Source organism: Pelophylax lessonae, assembly GCF_965119305.1.
Source record: "Pelophylax lessonae genome assembly, chromosome: 12".
Lineage (NCBI taxonomy): Eukaryota > Metazoa > Chordata > Amphibia > Anura > Ranidae > Pelophylax > Pelophylax lessonae.
The window spans coordinates 41,720,832-41,739,325 of NC_138779.1; the positions used below are offsets into that span (position 1 = coordinate 41,720,832).

The 18,494-nt window shown below is 43.1% G+C and overlaps 1 protein-coding gene across 1 annotated transcript in view; it reads right to left on the minus strand.

The window, feature by feature from the left end:
- Positions 1-1,120: 1,120 nt before the first annotated feature.
- JAM3 (junctional adhesion molecule 3) overlaps positions 1,121-18,494 on the minus strand; it is a 94,439-nt gene continuing 77,065 nt past the window's right edge. The window contains exons 6-9 of the mRNA XM_082273499.1: positions 14,587-14,686; positions 11,439-11,571; positions 7,858-7,912; positions 1,121-1,444 (exon numbers count right to left, since the gene is read on the minus strand). Coding sequence (XP_082129625.1) covers positions 1,409-1,444; positions 7,858-7,912; positions 11,439-11,571; positions 14,587-14,686 — 324 coding nt within the window. The 3' untranslated portion in view covers positions 1,121-1,408. The remainder of the gene's footprint in view (positions 1,445-7,857; positions 7,913-11,438; positions 11,572-14,586; positions 14,687-18,494) is intronic.

The following is an 18,494-nucleotide window of genomic DNA, read 5'->3' on the forward strand; positions in this document are numbered from 1 at the left end:
TATGTAGGGTCATATTACCAGGCTTTGCAAGCAGGAGATGCACTGCTGTATGTGTGACAATAGTTTTAGACTCTACAAGAAGGGGGTACACTGTTGTGTATAGGGCCATCTTACCAGGCTCTGAAGGGAAGGGGGTGCACTTCTGTATTTGTGATCATCTTACTAGGTTCTGAAAGAGTGGGGGGTGCATTGCTGTGGAGACAGACAGTGCTAGGCAATTTTTTTTTTTGTGCTATCCTAAGCAGGCACTGAAAGGCCATCCATGATCCCCCCCCCCCCCCCCCACAAACACCACTGCACAGGATGACGTTGCTATATACATCATTCATTATGAAAAGTGATCGGCTTAGAATGTAAAGAACATATTTATAAAATTATTCTTCACTTCCCCCCACCAATAACATATTTGGCTCCATGTCATACATTATAAAAAGTCATCAATATGCAGCTTTTTCTATCCTATCCCAAATAAAACTTAGCCATAGAGTTTTTACCTTTAGAATGGAAAGCTTAGAAAGCCTGTGAATAACAATGACCCTTTTCTTAGTTTAATAATATACACAGTGAGAGACAGCTGGAAAGGCAGCTGCAGCCATTTACCTGCAGTGATGCTACTATGTGCCCATTACTTCCCAGTGTCCTGGTCACTTCTAAACTTCCCTCCCAACTCTACAGATAATTATCTTGGTGCAAATCAGCTGCACCGGGTACATCCCACTTTCCCTCCCCCATTCTAACACATACATCTGGCCTATCCCAATATTTTTCCTATTATTACAAATTTACATGTATAAAAATACTCTCCACAAACACTGAATGTTATTAGAACAGAAAAATAGAAAACCATAGCCAGCTTACTCATACCAATGACAAACAATATATTGCTGACACAACCAGCAGAGGGCAGCAAAGTGTCACTATTCACCGGACTCAGTTCAGGGCTCTGGCACCCGTAGCCCTAGGACTGTGGGAAAAAAATCTTCCAGCTGATGAACCATTAATAATAATATATCGCTTCTCCAGGATAGGAAATCCCATTTTATTCAATTTTCCCCAGCAGTGCCTGGGAGGGTTGGGGTCAGCCCCTTCCTGATGTTCAGTAATTCATCTGTGCTTTCGTTTTCTTTTTTTTTTTTTTGGATGAAGTGACTTTAGTTCATCTTGTGACAACTTTCTGCAAACAGCTTCAGTAAATTCCTGGAAACTTAAAAACGCTTTATATTTGGCAGTGATCTGGCTAATACTGTAAACGGTACAGACACACCCACACATGGCGGGAAGTTCACGCTTCCAGCGGAGGATGGGCTGCTTGGACTTTGGCAACACTTGAATATTTCATAGTGAAGTGCGGTCTTCTCCAATTCAGTGCAAGTTTTTATTTCGCCAAGCTTCTTACTGGAGCAATGCCTCAGATGACAAAAGAAGATTTATGTCGGAAATCGCCCTAGGAAAAGATCATAAAGTCAGTTATTTCAGTTCGGAATGTGCTGGATCGACACAATATAATTCTAGAGGTAGTCTTGCCAGTTCCCCAAATCCGCCCCTCTATGAGACAGCGGGCAGGGGGGGGGGGGGGGATCTACTTCCTGCACCCACTGTCACAATTTAGAAACAGTGCAGCCGTGCGGGGCTCCACCCACACGGCAGCGTCATTCATTCACAGTTTCCTGTGAATGAATGAACTACATTCATCCACCGCAGTCGATGGCCTGTAGATATGAATGAACTGAGGGCGCTGAGGAGAGCTCTTGTAGTTTATTTACAAGCCTTGCGGAAGCTTGACATTGCATCCCTGATCCTGGTCACAGTGCAATGCTTTCCATGCTCCTGCAGGAAAAAAATAACTGGGTTTTTGTAAGAACTTACCATAAAAACCTTTTCTCTGAAGTTCATCGACAGACGCAGCTCTGCTTAATCATAGACTATAGGGTTATGCTCTTCCCACTAGGGATAGGCACTAGGCGGGAAAAAAAAAAAACTTGTCCACGCCTATAGGGGCTGTCCCAGCAGGCATAACCCCTCAGGCTCTGCTATACTCAAACAGTTGTGTTGCAAGCATTGACAGAAAAAGATCCCATAACTCAAAAAGTAGAGGGGCGGGTGCTGCGTCTGTCGATTGACTTCAAAGAAAAGGATTTTACGGAAAGTTCTTACAAAAATCCAGTTTTCTCTATCGTTCATGGACAGACGCAACTCTGCTTAAACATAGACTTTAGGGGTGTCCCAAAACAGTAAAAACATGAGGGTTGGGAACAAGATAGGAACAAAAAACCTGAATGCCCCAATGGCCAACATAGCCAACCAGGTAAAACAGAGCTCAACCAGAAACAACAAACCCTCTAAGAGAAACAAAATAAAAAGGGGGTTCTCTCTTAAACTGCAGCCTGCAAAACTTTTTGGCCAAAAGAAGCACCCGCTGATGCCAACCCGTCTACCTTGTAGAATTTAGTGAATGTTTGCACAGACGACCAAGTTGGCGCCTTGCAAACTTGTAACACTGATGCCTGATGGCGAAAAGCTCAGGAGGCACTCAGCGCTCTCGTAGAATGCGCCTTCACTGGAAAAGAAGGAACCTGACCCTTCAGTGGATAGGCCTGTACCACTGTCTGTCTGATCTATCTGGAAATGGTTGCAGCAGATGCAGCCAGTCCCATACGAGGTCCATCCGTAAGGACAAAAAGAGCGTCTGATTTTCTGAAGGATGCAGTGGTCTCTAAGTAAACCCTGACAGCCCGGACCACATCCAAAGAATGTAAGACATACTCCTTAAGATGCTGAGGTTGAGGATAAATGGAAGGCAGTACAATGTCTTAATTTAAATGAAAATCAGAAACCACCTTAGGAAGGAACGACTGATTAGGTCGAACTACCACCTTATCTCTGTGAAGCACCAGATAAGGTGAGCGCCAAGACAACGCCGCCAGTTCAGATACTTTGCAGGCAGAAGTGATTGCCACCAGGAAGGCAACCTTCTGAGACAAAGCAAACAGTGAAATCTCCTGAATTTTCTCAAAAGGAGGCTTTTGAAGAACAGACAGCACCAATTGAGATCCTATGGCGGTAACGGGGATCGCCGCAGAGGCGCCAAATGGCACACACCTTGAATGAACGTCCGGATAAGGGCGTGCATGGCTAATGAGTGTTGAAAATAGATAGCCAAGGCCGAAACTTGGCCTTTGATCGTACCTGAGGCCAACCGCTGTTCAACCCCTTTCTGCAGAAAAGCCAAAACCCTGGCGATAGAAAACAAGCATCGGTGCACTTTCAATAATTCGCACCATTAAATGTACGATTTCCATGTATGATGATAGATTTTTCAAGAAGTTGACTTCCTATCTTTCAAGAGAGGGAATTACAGACTCAGAGAGACCCCTACCTCTCAACACCTGACTTTCAACGGCCATGCTGTTAAAAGGCAGCGTCTGTAAAGCAGGATGGAAAATCAGACCTTGAGACAACAGATCTTCCCTGAGAGCAAGTCTCCAAGAGGTTCCAGTGGCCAATCCTATTAGGTCTGCCACTAGGCAGAACAAACTATTTGAGTACAGCAGAGCCTGAGGGGTTATGCCTGCTGGGACAGCCCCTATAGGCGTGGAAACATTTTTTTCCGCCTAATGCCTATCCTTAGTGGGAGGAGCATAACCCTATAGTCTATGATTAAGCAGAGCTGCATCTGTCAATGAACGATAGAGAATATAAACGCATTTTTTTTTCTGCAAAAATATGTAAATTTTTTTTTTTTTTGAAAGGTGAACATATCCTTTAACCACTTCCTGACCTCCCGCAAAGTACTGTGGACGGTGATTGGTGTAGGCAAAGCGACGGACCCGTATACTGCTGCCTACTTCTGGGTTTAGGGAACAAGCGCAGACTCGTCCTCTGGCAGGCCCTCTATGATTGTACACAGCAGAAAAAGTTCCAAACTACTGTCAAACCTCAGAGCTCACTCTGTATAAAGTGGTAATAAGGCGATGTGGCATTTGGATGTCAGGAACAGCCCATAATTCAAGACCACTGGAATATGAGGGTGCCAGGCCAGTCTTGTGCTAGGAGGGCTAGGAGGGCTAGGAGGATCGGAAAATTAGGCAAGTATATTTCTGCTGTACCCTAGAAAAAAATTAGCAGTTAACCCATGCAGTGAGGGTACAGGTATATTTTGTTACTATTGTATTGCAGGTCAGTGGCCATACCTAAACATTGTAGCTCTCTTCCATTTTGTGCATGTTTGCCCCAAGTTGGCATTTAGTCCACAGTAGCATTTGCAGTGGCAAAGCAGAGTAGGACTGGCTAAAGAGGGATTACTTTGACACAGTTGGCCACCGTAAACATGTACTGCAATATGTGTGTGAATTAAATATCCCTATTTTTTATTGCAACGTTTGCTTGAAAGGGTAAAACAGTGTGCAGGGGGTTCATCCAGTATTTTTTGATGTCAGGAACAGTCCACTGAAACGTGGGGGTGCCAGACTGGTCTCGTGTGGGGAAGATCGGAAAATTAGGTGCTCTCCTCTCCCCTAGAATAAAACCACCTGTGCAGTGAGGGTACAGCCCCACAGCATGGGAAAAATATTTTTTGCTGGAGTTGGGCTTTAAAGTAACAACAGAAAGGCCTTATTCCCACAGCCAATCAATAGGGTCATCCTAAGATTAGTAGAGCAACCACAGTATGTAAGCATGCACACAAAGCTATCCTGTGTATATTAGCGCCTTTGGACTGTGCAGCTGATAATGCCATATATTTGACTGTGCGATATAATAGTAAAGATAGTGCAAACAGATTTGCACACCATATCCTATTAATACATCCTTCTAAAATAAAACAAGTAACATTTAAAGTTTAGAATTTCATGGGATTTAAATACTAGACTCCAAGCAAGTACAGCTGTTCATCAATGGGGTATGGGGGACAGACAGCTGTCAGTTCCTGCAAGTCATCATTTGTGTCGGTGTCTGTCATTGCATGTACATAAAAGTTTTTTTTAGCTCTACATCAACCAGTACTACTGACCTAGGTTCAGCAATGAGGGGCTGTAGTGATCACATAGATAGTATCATTAACCTTGATCAATTGACTACATATTGCTAGCACACTGAAGCCTTCCTTAATCTGACTTTGTAAAGTCACCGGTATAAGCAATGTTCAATGCTTTGGGGCTAAACAGTATCACTGCCCTCTATAGCCGTAGTGTTACACCACAATAAAGTCAGATAAGGACATTTTTTTACATGGCGACATGCAATCTATTTCTACTACTTGTAGATGCTTTTATGTAGAGATGCCACAAGGCCAGTGGTTGACACTGCTTCTCTTACTTCAAGAAATAACTATATATAGGTTGCAATTTCTCTTCTTTCCTTATGAAAATACTAGCTGCTTGGCTGTCATGGTGATCTATAGGTTTTAGCACTTTCTGAGATGCTGACAAAGAGCAACAGATCACGAGTTTTGACTTCACTCCAGACCACCCTGCTGCGTACCCCTTAAATTCACTGGGGGTTGTTGGCAACAGAGATGAGCTTGGGCATCCTCCAAACTCATCTCTAACTGGAACTGCGAACTCCTGTGTTTTTGTACTCCAACGAGCTGCAAAATGGGTCATTCCACGCCCCACAGCTCATGTACTACCCATGTAGATCAGAGTTTGGGTTGGAGATGACAGCCCAAGCTCATCTCTAGCAGGCAGCAGTAGTTTATAAAGCATAGCTAGACATATTTCTGGATCAAGAACTCTACATGTGCATGTGGCACTTTGGGTAAATATGTCCAACATGATTCTGTGATGATGCTGCATTGGTCCCACAATCTTGTGGTCAAATGGAATATGGCTCTGGTTGAATATGGCTGTGGTGTCTGGGAATATAGTTTCAGTGACTTATTTATGGTGGTGTAAGAAAGAAAGAAAGAGCGAAAGTGGCTGAGGAGGAAGAGCTAAGAGCTGGGCCAGTGGAGAAAAGTGGGTTCAGTGGAGAAAAAAGTAGAAAAGCAGGTAATGGCGCTTTTCCACTGCATGGAACTTAGCGGTTCGGCTCGCTTTTGTGCTTTTCCACTGCTGGTACCGCATGGTATGGTGTAGGAACGGTTCGGTACGGTACGATACGGCGGCGCTTTTCCACTGCATGGAACCGAACGGTACGGCTCTCAAAAACAGTACCTACTCGATTGTGGTTCCAAGAGGTACCATACCCGGTATCATATCCCACAATTCTTTGCATGCAGTCACTACTAGCCACTGATTGGTCAGAGAATCCCACCACCCCGTTGTTATCCCACCCACTTAACTTTAGTACTACTTTAGTGGAAAAGCAAACCATACCGTACCGTACCAACACCGTACCATGCGGTACCAGCAGTGGAAAAGCAAACCGGGCCAAGCAGGGCCGAGTAGAGCCGAGCCGGTACTTGCAGTGGAAAAGTGCCATAAGTGATGCTACAGATGAGGGGGAAAATGACACTGCAGCACAGGCACCTAGGAGATTGAGATCGAAGACTATTCAGAGACCAGAGGAGGCATAAAGTGAGAAGCTGGGAGCTTGTGGCTGGCACACTGCAGTGTGATCCTTCCTCACACAGTACACAAATCCAAAACAGCAAGGGTGCAACCAATAAAAGCTATGGGCTTCCAACTGAACAGAGCAGAGAGAAGCAGAGCTGCAAGTCCCGCTATGGATAAGTTAAAACATAAAAAGATGTAGTGAACCGCATTGATCTGAGAGGGAGTGAGTCAGGACAGGGCACATGTTGTGAAAGACTGTGCTAGAGCCCATCCGAGCGCATATGTAATGCCACGTTTTTTTGGGATGTAAAAGCCTGAGGAGGAGAAAAGGAGGGAAGATCAAGTAAAACAGTTTTTTTTTTTTTTTTCGTTAAGCTGGGTGAATTAGGAATAAAGACCTGAGGAATAAAGACCAGGAGAGGAGATCTAGAAATAAGGGATGAGAAGAAGACTTATAAAAATCAATACATACAGAAGAAACGACACCTAGAAAAGAAGAATGGAGAGAAGGAGAAAACATGTAAACAGAAAGAGAAGGAGGGTGTGTGGAGTGGAGACTTTTAGACCCCGTTCAGACAGGGGCGACACGACTTGGTGGGGCGACCTCGGCGCAACTTGCACAGACTTCATATCATTGAAGTCAATGCAAGTCGCCTCTAGGTCGCCCCAAAGTAGTACAGGACCCTTTTTCTAAGTCGGAGCGACTTGTGTCGCTCCTATTAGAACGGGTCCTGTGCTAATCAATGGCGAGCGACCGACCGCGACTTGTCAGGCGACCAAGTCGCCTGACAAGTCGCGCTAGTGTGAATGGGGGCTAAGGGGACCAACAAGAACAGAAATGTGGGTACTGCTCTGGAACGGTCATCATCCTTGCTTTAACAGTGATTCACTGCCCTGAAACAAGCATGCAGGACAAGGAGGTCTAAGTTTTTTGTAGTCTCATGCTTGCTTTTTTAATTTGATCTGCTAAGTAGTAAACCAAAAGGTGATGATGACAACCCCAGAACATGTACTAGGAAAAAAAAAAAAAATCACCAATGGAAACTCCCAGATTTCTATCCCGAAGGCTCTGCAGCTATACTCTTCTATACCTTTCTAGATGCCCTGTCTTCCATTTACTACTACCAAGCTTCAGCTTCACAGTCGGCGATGTATTATATGAACAGCTGGTGCTGAAATGATGGCCTGCCTAGTCTCACACCGCAGTCTTCTGCATTAGAATGCACACTGAATCCCAATATGCTTATCCTGGTCAGCAAGCCACATATGTTACATATAATACATTAGCAAATTAACATTACATGAGCTTAGGAATGAAGGCCAACATGTCAAGGAACCAGAATAGATCCCGCCACATTCTCACCTCATCGTTTGACCGCAAATAGTTCATAGCGTCTGGCTTAGCAGAATTCTTGTAGCTGTAGAAAAAGGAGAATGTCAGAGAGACAGCAAGTTTCATCACAACAGTGAGCAGAAATGGTTATAACTCTTATAGCTAAAGCATACTGGCAGAACAAAACCATCATTGTATATTTACATAAGAAACTTAAGAAGTCACATTCTCCCAACACAGATCTTCTAGAAAACCCTACAGCCAGTGCAATACTTTCCAAGTATATGGGTGACTTTTCACAATGTGGCAAATAAACTGGATTTTTAATTTATATTTAATTCTATAATTTTAATGGTGGGTTTATTTTAACAGTGAGAGACAAAATAACAAAAAAATATCCAGAAAAACGCATTTAAAAAAAATTTAATTGATTTTGCATTTTAATAAGGGAAATACGTTTTGGATCCCTTTTCAATCAGCAACAACATTTCTGGCTCTCAGGTGTCTTCTATACAGGTAACGAGATGAGAATAGGAGCACTCTCTTAAAGGGAGTGCTCCTAATCTCAGCTTGTTACCTGTATAAAAGACACATGTCCACAGATGCAATCAATCAGATTCCAATCTCTCCACCATGGCCAAGACCAAAGAGCTGTCCAAGGATGTCAGGGACAAGACTGTAGACCTACACAAGGCTGGAATGGACTACAAAACCATCGCCAAGCAGCTTGGTGAGAGGGTGACAACAGTTGGTGCGATTATTCGCAAATGGAAGAAATACAAAATAACTGTCAGTCTCCTTTGGTCTGGGGTTACATGTAAGATCTCACCTTGTGTAGTTTCAATGATCATGAGAACAGAGAGGAATCAGCCCAGAACTATACGGGAGAATCTGGACAATGATCTCAAGGCAGCTGGGACCATAGTCACCAAAAAAAAATGGGTAACACATTACGCTGCGAAGGACTAAAATCCTGCAGTGCCCGCAAAGTCCCCCTGCTCAGGAAAACACATGTACAGGCCTGTCTGAAGTTTGCTAATGAACATCTGAATGATTCAGTGGAGAACTGGGTGAAGGTGCTGTGGTCAAACAAGACCAAAATCGAGCTTGTTGGCATCGACTCAACTTGCCGTGTTTGGAGGAATGCTGCCTTTGACCCCAAGAACATCATCCAAACCGTCAAACATGGAGGTGGAAACATTGTGCTTTGGGGGGGGGTTTCTGCTAAGGGGACAGGACAACTTCACCGCATCAAACGGATGATGGACAGGGCCATGTACCTTCAACTCTTGGGTGAGAACCTCCTTCCCTCAGCCAGGGCATTGAAATGGGTTGTGGATGGGTATTCCAGCATGACAATGACCCAAAACACGCGGCCAAGGCAACAAAGGAGTGGCTCAAAAAGAAGCACATTAAAGGTCATGGAGTGGCCTAGCCAGTTCCCAGACCCTAATCCCATAGAAAAATATGTGGAGGGAGCTGAAGGTTTGAGTTACTAAACATCAGCCTCAAAACCCTAATGACTTGGAGAAGATCTGCAAAGAGGAGTGGAACAAAATCTCTTCTGAGATGTGTGCAAACGTGTTGGCCAACTACAAGAAACTCTGACCTCTGTGATTGCCAACAAGGGTTTTTCCACCAAGTACTAAGTTATGTTTTGGAAAGGGGTCAAATACTTATATCACTCATTAAAATGCAAATCAATTTAGAACTTTTTTTGAAATGCGTTTTTCTGGAATTTTTTGTTGTTATTCTGTCCCTCACTGTTAAAATAAACCAACCATTAAAATTATAGACTGATCATTTCTTTGTCAGTGGGCAAACCTACAAAATCAGCAGGGGATCAAATACATTTTTCCCTCACTGTAATAAAGGCAAACAGGGTGTGCACTTTGCAAGTGCAGTTGCTCCACAGCTTAGTAAATGAGGTGTAGCTTCACTCTGCAAAGAATACCCAATCACATGCAATGAAAAACAAAAAAAAAAACATTTTTGCTTGCACGTGATTGGATGATAGTAGTCAGCAGAGCTTCCCCCTCATTCACTAAGAAAAGTGCATAGTCTATTTGCCTTTAGTAAATCTACCTCATACAGTGACTACAGCACCCTAATCACTCCATGAAGTAAAATGGCAAAGCTGTGGGAGTTTCACTGATAACAGCCAGAAGGATCTCTGTGCAGGGATCAATTTCAGCCGTATACAGTATAACTGCCGAGTCCAATTGGTCAGGAGCATGATGGGTAATAGGAAATCTGTCTACTGATTGGGAAATGTGACATTTGAACAGTGGAAATGGAATAAGCACCACTGAGTCAATAACAAAAGCCAGTACACACATCTAAATAATTTTAACCACTTTGCCGCTGCTCACTAGAGCTCTACTGCGGCAAAGTGGCCCGACAACGTCTGGCGACATAGACCTACGTCACCAGACATTCCCCTCTCTCGGCGGCGCCGCTGCTCTTCCCCGATCGCCGGGGAATCGAGTGTGGAGATCCGCCCGCTTGTGTAAACAAAGCGGGCGGATCTTCTAAGTGACAGGCAGGGTCAGATTGCAGGGTTCAGCATAGCTGAACCTGCGATCTGTCCTTGTGTCACATAGTCCCCTCCCCCCACACACGTCAGTAAACACCAGGCATACATTAACCCCTTGATCACCAATAAAGTTAACCCCTTCCCTGCCAGTGTCATTTTTACAGTAACAGTGCATATTTATAGCACTGATTACTGTAGTAATGTCACTGGTACCCCCAAAAGTTTCAAAAATGTCAGTAAAAGGTCCGATCTGTCCGCCGCAATGTCGCAGTCCCGCAAAAAAAAAAAATAAAAAAAAAAAAATCGCAGATCGCCGCCATTACTCGTTAAAAAACAAAAACACCAAAAATGACAGAAATCTTTCCCTTAGTAAACGCAATAACTTTTGCGCAAACCAATCAAAATACGCTTATTGCAATTTTTTTTACCAAAAATATGTAGCAGAAAACAAATTGGCCTAAAATGATAAAAAATTTAGATTTTTACATTTTTTGGGGGGGAATTTCATATAAAAAAATGTGAAAAATATTGTTATTTTGTCAAAATTGTCACTCTTTTTTTGTTTATAGCGCAAAAAGTAAAAATCGCACAGGTGATCAAATACCACCAAAAGAAAGCTCTGTGTGTGGGAAAAAAAGGACGTAAATTTAGTTTGCGTACGGCGTTGCACGGCCACGCAATTGTCAGTTAAATTCGCACAGTGCCGAATCCCAAAAAGTGGCCCAGACGTAAGACAGTAAAATCCTCCGGTGGTAAAGTGGTTAAAAGATTCACCTAAATTGTTAACAGAAACAAAAAAACAGGGAGATTCAGTATAGTAAATAGTTATCAAAGTTTATTCAGAAATTTGTATTCAAATACTGTAAATTGCTACAATTAGATCTCACATGTAATTTCACTGAGTGCCCTGACTGAGGCAGTAGGACACAGACTAGAGATACTGCTTTTAAAAAGTTAGCATTGCTCTTCTGCTGACAGATGAGACATAAAGGGCCTTTTGTCCTCCCTGTGTCTGATGACTGGCAGAAGAACAGCAGACAGGAATGTGACAAGATTCAGACAGCTGGTAACTCACCTTTGCCCGCTGCTTCTAGTGCTGCTGGTAAAGTAACCTTTACGGTAGGCACAACACATGCCAACAGTGATCAAAACCAGCACCACCACCACCACTAGGATACCTCCAACAATGCCAGCGATGTTCAGATCATCTGAAAATTAAGATAAAGCTCAGATTACTTAACAACTAATTAAACAACTAAACAAGACCCTACCTCGAGAAAGGGGGGGGGGGGGAAGGGATAGAAATTCTATATTGTAGTCCCTGGAAATGACAGTTTGGGTCTGGAGAACAAGGAGGGCTTTAGGCTTCCAATGAAAGGATGGACTCGCCTCTGACTTGAAGGATACCTGAGTGAAGTCAAAAGGACCTTATTTGGTTAGAAGAGGCAGTAGCCATAGTAGCAGTGGCCCTAGGTAGTTATTTGTGGGGTAAATTTTCCCTCTAGTAACTCCTTTAAAAAAATAAATTAAGGAATTCACCAAACGGGCATTCACCATCAAAAGTCAGACACGAAGGCCTTTTGCAAACAGGTTTTATTTACAGAATTTGTGCATACGTAGACAGCAGTGACATCCTAGAGACCTGCCAAATGACATTCTCTATCTAGAGCAGCCTTTCTCAGCCAGGGATCCATGGAACCCTTAGGTTCCTCAAGAGGTTGCTTGAGCAATGAGCAACTTCTGTCCCAGCTGAGTAAAGCCCCGTACACACGCACCGATTGTCGGCCGAACGATCGGCCGTCTTTTGTCCAGTGCTGTCCTGTTGGTTGAAAAGTGCTCAAGACTGCACACGAATTTTGTCGACCAACAACAACCAACTTCAGAAGTGATGTCATGTGATGGTTAACTTTCCGTGTGTTTTTTCTTCTCTGAGCATGCCCAGTCTTGCTCATCTAGCTTTTGTCGGCCGAAATCTGTACTGACTGACGAACAATCGGCCGTTCTGGTGTTAGCCTACAAAAATTTTATAGCATGCAGACTAGATTTTGTTCGGCCGAAAAGTCGCAGTCGGTTGTCGGAAGCATCATACTAACAAGCCGACAATCGGCCGATCGGACGTTGGCAGAATATTTACGGCCGACAATCGGTACGTGTGTACGGGCCTTAACCACTGACAGCAATGATCTTTTTTGTTAGCCGTAAGGAAGATATTTTTCCTAACGACTACAAAAATAGGGAGCGTTTTTACCAATGACCATTACACTAATGTACTGTGAACTGTAGATAATTATTAACAGTGGCTCCCTGAGGCTTGAAAATTATTTCAAGGGTTCCTCCATGCTAAAAAGTTTAAAAAAGGCTGCTCTAGAGCATCAACACAAAATAGCAGCACCAAGGCCATGAGCTGCAATTGTTTCAGCAGAACAGGGTCCTCAGGATCATGTTCTCTATTCAATTGTCCAGTCCAGTTAGCAACTGTCTGACAAATCAACGCAATGGCCAGTTGGCAGGACCAGCCAGAACAAAGGTTGGCCAGTTGGCAGGACCAGCCAGAACAAAGGTTGGCCAGTTGGCAGTACCAGCAAGAACAAAGGCTGGCCAGTTGGCAGGACCAGCCAGAACAAAGGTTGGCCAGTTGGCAGGACCAGCCAGAACAAAGGTTGGCCAGTTGGCAGGACCAGCCAGAACAAAGGTTGGCCAGTTGGCAGGACCAGCCAGAACAAAGGTTGGCCAGTTGGCAGGACCAGCCAGAACAAAGGTTGGCCAGTTGGCAGGACCAGCCAGAACAAAGGCTGGCCAGTTGGCAGGACCAGCCAGAACAAAGGTTGGCCAGTTGGCAGTACCAGCCAGAAAAAAGGTTGGCCAGTTGGCAGTACCAGCCAGAACAAAGGTTGTCTTCAAATAGGGTTTCAAAGCATCCACCAACAGGATCCTTAAAAGGAGTACAGTACTCAGCAACGAACTTTGGAGGAAGGAATCCTTTTTCAGGATTTAGTCAAGCAATTTGCTTGTGCAAAGGAAAAGGGCTCTTGTGCCCTGGAGACCGAAGGTTTTTGAAGGGTTGAGAGTTTTACAACGATATCAGACATAGGTGTAGTGAAATCTGCTCTCCTCAGATAGGCCGTCTTTTTCGTGCCAGAGGAGGAGCTAGAATTAGAGGAAGAGAGTAGTGTCAGTAGAGAGCAATGCACTGCTGCAGGGGAACAGCTCATTCCCTGAGCATTTCAGGCCACCTGTAGCATGAGTGCTACTAGGCCCTTTGTTCTAAGCACCTCTGTACCTTGTCTCCGCCATTTCTTTGTTAGGGGATCCTCGGTGGGTTATTCATGAAATGGATGAAGAACAAGCCCGTCCTGAAAACGAGTCGAGATAACTCAAGGCACTGATCAATGTCCTGTTGCTGTGTCTCTGGAACACCAGGCAGCCGGGAGATAAGCATCAGCCAGAAGGCATAGTGCAACTAAGTCAACACCTAAGCTTTAACGCTGTGTGGGAAAACCTGCCAATGTTTTAAAAGCAAAGCATCATAATCTCATTGCCTACTGCCAAAGTAGTAGAGACATTTACAGAGGGGGATAACACATTAAGTAAATAACACCCTACCTGTAAAAACAGGACTTGGACACAAAGTCAGGGAAACCCTGTCTTACTTTATATATACACTGCAAGCTCCTAGTGGAAACCAAACTTTACCCCTCACAATGGGCACACCCTTGAAAAGGGTCTTTAGGGTTTGGGTTCAAGAAGAATGGACCATGGCCCTGAACCTGTAATAGCACCAGGTGGCAAACTGCACTCATTGCATCACGTGACAAGGTGAGCACCAAACGCAGGATCCAGTGTCTGAAGCAAACATTACAAGCTGGCCCCCCAGTTGCAGGGTCCAATTACAGTTCCCAAGATGTACATCAAGGGGTAACCGATCCGTAAACAGTTAGTGAACCCTGGGTCAATAAGCAGTTGGATCCTAAAAGAAGTGTCAGTTGAAGTAGTTAAAGAATGGTTTAGAGGGTACAATGGGGGCATCCTCAGTACAGTTTTTGCCAATCACATTAAGGTAGTGGCATATAACCCCAGGGGTTATGACTTGCTGTCCTATGTCCTGTACTGTACATATAAGATATATTAATTTACTGTTTTTTTCTTTGGTGTAAATACTATGGGATGAAGATCAGTTCAGTTAAAACAAAAATGTAATTACAGCTGTGACATGTACAACTTACACACTTCCATGAGCTGAGAATCACAACGAGCAGACCCGGCAGAATTTCTGGCTATACAGTAGTACGGTCCCATGTCTCCTTTATAAACTGACGCAAATACCTACAAAACACACAGTGCAAACTTCAGATTATTGTGGTCAAAGCATTAATCTCATACCTACGCTTCAAACTGTGAACTGCAGTCCTAAGCCCAGACTCTAATCTTTCCCCGATTTCTGCCACCAGCCCCTCAAATACTCACAGATCGACCACTCCTCTCCACTGCTTAAACACTATGACTCCAAACATAACCCCTTCCCCCACATTCAATCCCTACTCAAGCCCCGTCGGGTGCCTCATCGTGCTGAACATATGTCTCTGGTAGGACCGGCACATTACACTGGAAGGGCCAATCAAGGCATGAAGGTCAAATATTCTTTTAGAAGCAAACACACAGGAAGCCCCTTCCATCAGGACCAAGGCTGTATAATAACCAAATTTCTGTGTTATTCTTAAATATAAAAAAAAAAAAAAAATCAGCAAATGTAAATAATTGCATCCACCTATTAATATTGGGGCAACGGGGTTGGCCAGAACAGAAAAACAAATGATTTTGGGTGTTTATTTCATATAACAAAAAAAAAAAGTAAAACCGTGTGGCTCTGCAGTGAGAAAAGTAAATAGAATTCTGTAGTGCACCACTAGAGCAATCACCAGCAGGAGAGAAGAAGTCCTGATTTCCCTATAAAAGATCTTTATATAGAGGTCTTTATGAATCTATATGAATTCTTAGTTATTACTAGAAAAGTCACCAGCAGGAGGAAGGAGGTCCCAATTCTCCTATATAGATCTTTAGTTATTACTAGAAGGATAACCAACAGGAAGGAGGAGGTCTTAATTCTTCTATAACTTTATATAGAGGGATTCCCAGTAGCAAGAAGGAGGTCCTGGTTCTTCTATAACTTTATATAGACGGATTCCCAGTAGCAAGAAGGAGGTCCTGGTTCTTCTATAACTTTATATGGAGGGATTCCCAGTAGCAAGAAGGAGATCCTGGTTCTTCTATAACTTTATATAGAGGGATTCCCAGTAGCAAGAAGGAGGTCTTGGTTCTTCTATAACTTTATATAGAGGGATTCCCAGTAGCAAGAAGGAGGTCCTGGTTCTTCTATAACTTTATATAGAGGGATTCCCAGTAGCAAGAAGGAGGTCCTGGTTCTTTTATAACTTTATATGGAGGGATTCCCAGTAGCAAGAAGGAGGTCCTGGTTCTTCTATAACTTTATATGGAGGGATTCCCAGTAGCAAGAAGGAGGTCCTGGTTCTTCTAGAACTTTATATAGAGGGATTCCCAGTAGCAAGAAGGAGGTCCTGGTTCTTCTATAACTTTATATAGAGGGATTCCCAGTAGCAAGAAGGAGGTCCTGGTTCTTCTATAACTTTATATGGAGGGATTCCCAGTAGCAAGAAGGGGGTCCTGGTTCTTCTATAACTTTATATAGAGGGATTCCCAGTAGCAAGAAGGAGATCCTGGTTCTTCTATAACTTTATATAGAGGGATTCCCAGTAGCAAGAAGGAGGTCCTGGTTCTTCTATAACTTTATATGGAGGGATTCCCAGTAGCAAGAAGGAGGTCCTGGTTCTTCTATAACTTTATATGGAGGGATTCCCAGTAGCAAGAAGGAGGTCCTGGTTCTTCTATAACTTTATATAGAGGGATTCCCAGAAGCAAGAAGGAGGTCCTGGTTCTTCTATAACTTTATATAGAGGGATTCCCAGAAGCAAGAAGGAGGTCCTGGTTCTTCTATAACTTTATATAGAGGGATTCCCAGTAGCAAGGAGGTCCTGGTTCTTCTATAACTTTATATAGAGGGATTCCCAGTAGCAAGAAGGAGGTCCTGGTTCTTCTATAACTTTATATAGAGGGATTCCCAGAAGCAAGAAGGAGGTCCTGGTTCTTCTATAACTTTATATAGAGGGTTTCCCAGAAGCAAGAAGGAGGTCCTGGTTCTTCTATAGCTTTATATGGAGGGATTCCCAGTAGCAAGAAGGAGGTCCTGGTTCTTCTATAACTTTATATGGAGGGATTCCCAGAAGCAAGAAGGAGGTCCTGGTTCTTCTATAACTTTATATAGAGGGATTCCCAGTAGCAAGAAGGAGGTCCTGGTTCTTCTATAACTTTATATAGAGGGATTCCCAGTAGCAAGAAGGAGGTCCTGGTTCTTCTATAACTTTATATAGAGGGATTCCCAGTAGCAAGAAGGAGGTCCTGGTTCTTCTATAACTTTATATGGAGGGATTCCCAGTAGCAAGAAGGAGGTCCTAAGTTTCCTATATCTTTATATAGAGGGATCCCCAGCAGTAAGGTGGTTGTGATTCTTCTATGTAGATCTTTATATAGAGGGATCACCAGCAGCAAGAAGGAGGTACTGATTCTTCTATATACAGAACCCCAGAAAAGTGCTTGAAGTTATCCACATAAGTGCCCAGGTGCTCTCAGGAAGGAAACCCCCTATGGGGATGCACTCACCAGATCATGGATAAATGTCTCAGCTTAAAGCTTGTCTTTATCCGTGATCTGGTGAGTGCATCCCCATAGGGGGTTTCCTTCCTGAGAGCACCTGGGCACTTATGTGGATCACTTCGAGCACTTTTCCATTCAAGGGAACCATTTTGGACTGCACTTTAATTTGGTTATTTTTGCACTACTGCATATGGTTGCACTATGGACAATTTATGATTGCACTCTATTTATGCACTTTAATATATATGAATTCTGTATTTATTGATCACATTATGCACTTTATTTTGTATGAATTTTATATTTTTTGATCACACTATGCACGGATTTATTTAATAATATTTCACATCATATACATTTTTATATACCTGTTAGCGCTGCCTTTTGATTGATTTTAAGAACGGGATATTGGTATTCCTAAATACGTGAATAATGTTTATTCTAGTGTAATGTCAAATGATCACACTCTTCAGAAAACAACAGACACCAAAATCAAAAAGAAGTGAAGATGAAATTCCCTCATGGCCTGGATTTCAAAGTAGCTGCTTCAGCAGAATATCCAGAGAGATGGAATGAGATAGAGCTCCACAGGTTCCTAAGTAACCCATCAAAAACAGCAGCAACAGGCTAATCCTGAATGCAGTCAGAGACAAGCTGAGTGAAGACTCATGTATGACTGAAAGTGTTAGTTGATGTCCTGTGCTACTAAATCAGGCCATCTCTCTTAATCAATATACAGCTTCATACCTAGATCGTAAATACCTTCTAAACCACTGACGCCATACTGTCATCTACATTTCTGCCATATAATACACTAAGGTTTAACCCCAAAATCCAAGCCTTACCCCTAGACAAGTGGGACCCTATATAAAACCACACCATACAACCCTTCCATACCATGGACTTTTCAAAATATCAGAATACCTCAATAAATATATTTTATTACATATAAACTTTGTGCAGCGCTATACTAAATGTTACATTCACTAAACTGATACAGCCAATGCTAGGACCAATATTGTGCAATCACTATACTGTGCAAATAAAATGATAGATAAATCATAACGATCTTCAAAATCAAACTAACAACTGGACAAAATGTTCCAGTAAGTATGATATTGCAAAACAAAAAAAAAAAAAGTCCCCACTCTTAGTGCAAATAATAAATAAAGTGCTTTTCCAAAGGAAAGTCTGTGAAGCAGGTCTGGATGATTAATCATTAAAAAGATCACAATCTCGATTCAACTCCCCCATAGGATCTTAATCCAGCATTTCCAGATTAATGTAACAAGTGCAGAGCAGATCCCTGCTCACAGCTGTCAAAACATTCATCAACAACATTGCTCAGTGCTGAAAGGGAGAGAAAAAGAAACATTGTATCGTTCTGTTCATTTACAGATCAAAGGGA